General features: G+C 46.4%; 1 protein-coding gene across 1 annotated transcript in view; it reads left to right on the top strand.

The window, feature by feature from the left end:
* The window catches only part of patj (PATJ crumbs cell polarity complex component), a 122,211-nt gene that overhangs the window by 57,360 nt on the left and 59,851 nt on the right, over positions 1–5,000 (top strand). The window contains exons 29-30 of the mRNA XM_080529399.1: positions 1–43; positions 1,101–1,160. The exon at positions 1–43 is cut by the window's left edge and continues 68 nt beyond it. Coding sequence (XP_080385525.1) covers positions 1–43; positions 1,101–1,160 — 103 coding nt within the window. The remainder of the gene's footprint in view (positions 44–1,100; positions 1,161–5,000) is intronic.

The following is a 5,000-nucleotide window of genomic DNA, read 5'->3' as shown; positions in this document are numbered from 1 at the left end:
TCCTGTCGTCTTTGTGGTCCAGAGCCTGTCTGCCACCCCGCGGGTAAACCCACCCACTCAGTTCACTCAACTCACTCAGTTCACTCAACTCACTCAGTTCACTCAACTCAACTCACTCACCTCAACTCACTCACTCAACCCACTCAGTTCACTCAACTCACTCAGTTCACTCAACTCACTCAGTTCACTCAGTTCATTCAACTCACTCAGTTCACTCAACTCACTCAGTTCACTCAACTCAACTCACTCACTCAACTCACTCAGTTCACTCAACTCACTCAGTTCACTCAACTCACTCACTCAACTCACTCAGTTAACTCAAATCAACTCAACTCACTCACTCACTCACCTCACTCACTCACTCACTCAGCTCAACTCAACTCAACTCACTCACTCACTCACTCACTCACTCAACTCACTCACTCACTCAACTCAACTCAACTCACTCACTCAACTCAGCTCACTCACTCAACTCAACTCACTCAACTCAACTCACTCACTCACTCAACTCAACTCACTCAACTCAACTCACTCACTCACTCACTCAACTCAGCTCACTCAACTCACTCAACTCAACTCAACTCACTCACTCAACTCAGCTCACTCACTCAACTCACTCACTCAACTCAACTCAGTTCACTCCCCTTCCCCTCATAACCGACAAGGCACTGAGATGAGCAGCTATCTTAGACTTCCATCCTCCTCATCTGCTTCTCTATCAGGTAACTTATTAGCCAGTCTTACATCCTACAAAGTCCACTGAAGCTCAAATGATGGTTTAGGGTGGGCTGCCCATGTTTAGGGGTAGTATTGGCACCCCCTCTTTGCCTTAGATAACTGGTTTTGATCATCACACAGCTTCACACACCCTCTGCTCTGCTTGGTGAAGGCTGGGTCTGTGGTGCTTCTAGGTGTTGAGGGGCTGGTGCTTGGTGTTTCTTATCTAAGGATGAATGGTGTCTCACGTTCTTTCGTCCTGTGTGTTCGTTTGTGTGCGTGTGCGTGTGTGTGTGTGTGTGTGTGTGTGTGTCTGTGTGTGTGCGCACGTGTGTCTGTGTGTGTGCGCACGTGTGTCTGTGTGTGCGTGTTTCTCTCTCCAGCCTGTTTCGCATACGGCGTCCAGTTACAGCAAACACAAGGCAAAGAGGAAAGCCATGCCGGTAAGCAGCCCGCTCTCTGGCACTAGGGGGTATAAAACAAGGGATCTGATTTACTGTCCTCATATCTCTACTTTTATTGTCACTCTCTCACGGAAGCTAAACGTACGCAGGTCGAGGGGAATACCTCCCAGAGAGAGAGAGAGAGAGAGAGAGAGAGGTTCAAGGAGAGTTCACAGATCTCAATCAGCTTTCATCAGTTAGTTAGTTTGCCCTGAGGATCGCTTGATTAAAAAACAATGTCATTTAACAAATTAATGAAAAGCCTTATTCATTTTCTCAAAAGATCAGTTTTCAGTCGGAATCACGTCCACCTCTGGAGGATGGCGGAGTGTTAAACACGATCATGAGCGGGTTTTTAATTAGAACACATTATCTGTAACGGTTTAATTAATTTTTGAACTCATATGAGTCCAAGTACAAATGTACTATCTCCCTTTGGACAAAGGGGGGGAGATAGGGTAAAAGCAAGCGAGAGACCTCATTAGAAGAACTCTGGACGTTGTCCAACACGTTCCCACTAGCGCCGATCCAATGCCACACTACTGCACGCACTCAAACAAACATACCATCACACACGCCCCCGCGTACTTCTGAACAAACGCTCTCCGAAAGGCATGTTTTCACTTTCATCTGTCCTTCCTTCTTTTCCTTCCCTCAGTCTGCCCTCCTCCTTCCCTCCTCACCTTCTGTCTTCCTTACCCATCCTGGAGGCCTGACCCCCCCCCCCCCCCCCCCCTCCTGGCATAAGCGGTCTCTGTGGTTATTTAGGGCCACAACCACTAGAGGGGGGGGGGGGGCACACTTTTGCTGTTGATTTAGCACAAGCTACCACCTCAGTCAAAAACTCTTCTACCCCTCCCCCCTAATAGTCCTTGGGCCAAACCATTTTTCACTACCAAATTCTGGGCAAATCCTAGATGTGATTTTCTTATTCCTATACATCCCTAGATTATGTTTTGATATGATAGACCTTTTGGATTGGCAGCTTATTAGTAGTTATCACCTCGTAAAGGTACGGAGTGCTTTTTTCAAAACCGGAGTTTTGCCTAGAAAAGTCCCCTGCCATATCCTGCTCCCCTTCGCATGATTCGCGCCTAGCTGTGCTGTGGTTGTGATAGAGACATGAGCCCTTTCATGTTCTTTATGCGCCTGAGTCTCCTAAACACGTAGAGACCAACCCCGAGTCGATCAATGATTCCTACGATGAGCTATGGTAACTTTACCGCACCTACCCCCTACCGATGAATGCCTATTTTTTGCGGTTTTCCGGAGGTATTGTGCGGTAGGTGCGGGAAAGTTACCATAGCTCAGCGTAGGAAGCTCTGATCGACTCGGGGTTGGTCTCTACTTGTTCAGGAGACCCAGGCGCATAAAGCTAACCTGGCTCATGTCTCTATCACAAGCACAGCCCGAGCTATGCGCGACTGACGCGAAGGGGAGCAGAATATGGCCGGGGACTTTTTGATGGGTAAAACATTTTACCTAATAGATATCACCATGAAACTTCCCCAGTTGATTACTTACATTGAGACAATACTTTTTTGTATTACAAGTTTTCAGAAATGTTCTGTTTAAATATGCAAATGATGTATTATCTACTTAAAATACGAGTTAATTTGCATATCTTTAAAGAACATTTGGACCACAGATTGGATAAAGACAGTAATTAATTACTATACATCCCTAGATTATTATTTGATGTGATAGACCTTGTTGGACCTTGTTGTTAGTAGTTTAATACCTTATCCCCTCTTAAAGTATGGACTGCTGTCATTTAAAATGTGTGTTAGCCTACGTTCTGTACGGGAGTGGACCCGAATGCAGGACACTGAGGCGGAGGCAGATGAACAGTTACATTTATTTAGCCCACAAGGCAGTGAAAGCTGTAGGTGTATGGAGTCCGGTGGTAGGTGTGGTCCAAAATTGGGAGATGTTTTCTGATTTCTGCCGCCCTCAACAAAGTTCTCCATAAGTCCAGGTTTTGGGGTGACACCAGGTTTGAGTTGGAGTCATCATCAGAGCAGTGGATGATGCTGTCCATCATCAGAGCAGTGGATGATGCTGTCCATGATCAGAGCAGTGGGTGATGCTGTCCATGATCAGAGCAGTGGGTGATGCTGTCCATGATCAGAGCAGTGGATGATGCTGTCCATGACAGAGCAGTGGATGATGCTGTCCATGATCAGAGCAGTGGATGATGCTGTCCATGATCAGAGCAGTGGATGATGCTGTCCATGACAGAGCAGTGGATGATGCTGTCCATGATCAGAGCAGTGGATGATGCTGTCCATCATCAGAGCAGTGGATGATGCTGTCCATCATCAGAGCAGTGGATGATGCTGTCCATGATCAGAGCAGTGGATGATGCTGTCCATCATCAGAGCAGTGGATGATGCTGTCCATGCCGCTTTCTTGGCAGGTTGCTGCTGCATTCACCTGAAGTTGGATCCATCATTAGACTTACACTTACTGCTGATGATGTGGGTCTCTGAAATAGAGGAATACATCTAGTTTGACATTAAATTACCAACCTTATTCTAAACTAAAATATTGTCAGGTAGCAGTAATTGGGGCAGATCTCATTACAACTTAGAGGGGCTACAAACAAGGAATCTTCTGTAAATGTAATGTAAATTAAGTTACATTAATATTACTACAATATAAAACCCTGTCTCAAGCCTGGGTACACAACAGGCTACTTTGCTAGTTTAGCTAGCTAACTAAAGTGTTATTAACTATAAATAATAATAATGCATTTTATTTGTATTGCACTTTTCATTCAAAAGAATCTCAGAGTGCTACAGAGTAAAAAAAACTAAAACATAATAAGTTAAAAACATAGTAAAACAACTCAAAATAAATCACAAAAATGAACACAGTTCAACAGTCAAAGGCCTGTCTTAAAAGAGTCCAGGCTCTGTACTGCCCATAGCTGGCTAGGAAGGCTGTTCCACAGGCTCTGTACTGCCCTTAGCTGGCTAGGAAGGCTGTTGCACAGGCTCTGTACTGCCCTTAGCTGGCTAGGAAGGCTGTTCCACAGGCTCTGTACTGCCCTTAGCTGGCTAGGAAGGCTGTTCCACAGGCTCTGTACTGCCCTTAGCTGGCTAGGAAGGCTGTTGCACAGGCTCTGTACTGCCCTTAGCTGGCTAGGAAGGCTGTTCCACAGGCACGGCGGAGCCGAACAGAAGGCTCGGTCCCCCATGGTGCGGAGCCTGGTATTGGGGACCTGGAGGAGCAAACTGTTTGAAGACCTGAGGGTGCGGGTGGAGGTTTGTGGAGTGATGAGTTCTTGTAGATAGGGAGGTGGGTGTCCGTTGATGCATTTGTGGGTGAGAAGAAGGACTTTGTAGTCAACCCTGAATGAGACAGGGAGCCAGTGTAGTGAGTGTAGAACAGGGGTTATGTGCTTGTATTTGTGGACTCTCATCAGGATCCTGGCAGCGCTGTTCTGGATGTATGGCAGCTTCTGTATGCTTTTGCCAGGAATCCCGATGAAGAGCGGATTGCAGTAGTCAACGGCATGGACAAGTTCTCTGCATCTGACAGGGTTAGAGTGGGACGGAGTTTGGAAATATTTCTGAGATGATAGAAGGAGGTTTTGCACAGGTGTTTTATATGGTCACTGAAGGTCAGGTGAGGGTCAAACCTAACCCCCAAATTTGAAACTGAGGAGGAGAAGAGGATGACTTGACCCTCGAAGGTGAGCTGTGATATGGGCGAAGACTGAACCTGGTGTGGGGTGCCAACAAGACGAGCTTCGGATTTGTTACTGTTTAACTGAAGGAAGTTGTTGTTCATCCATGCCTTTATCTCCTCAAGACAGGTGGTGAGACATGACAT

This window comes from Nansenia antarctica (genome assembly GCF_963989245.1).
Source record: "Nansenia antarctica genome assembly, chromosome: 1".
Lineage (NCBI taxonomy): Eukaryota > Metazoa > Chordata > Actinopteri > Argentiniformes > Microstomatidae > Nansenia > Nansenia antarctica.
Note: the sequence above shows the minus strand (reverse complement) of the source record. Positions and strands in the feature narration are given on the sequence as shown.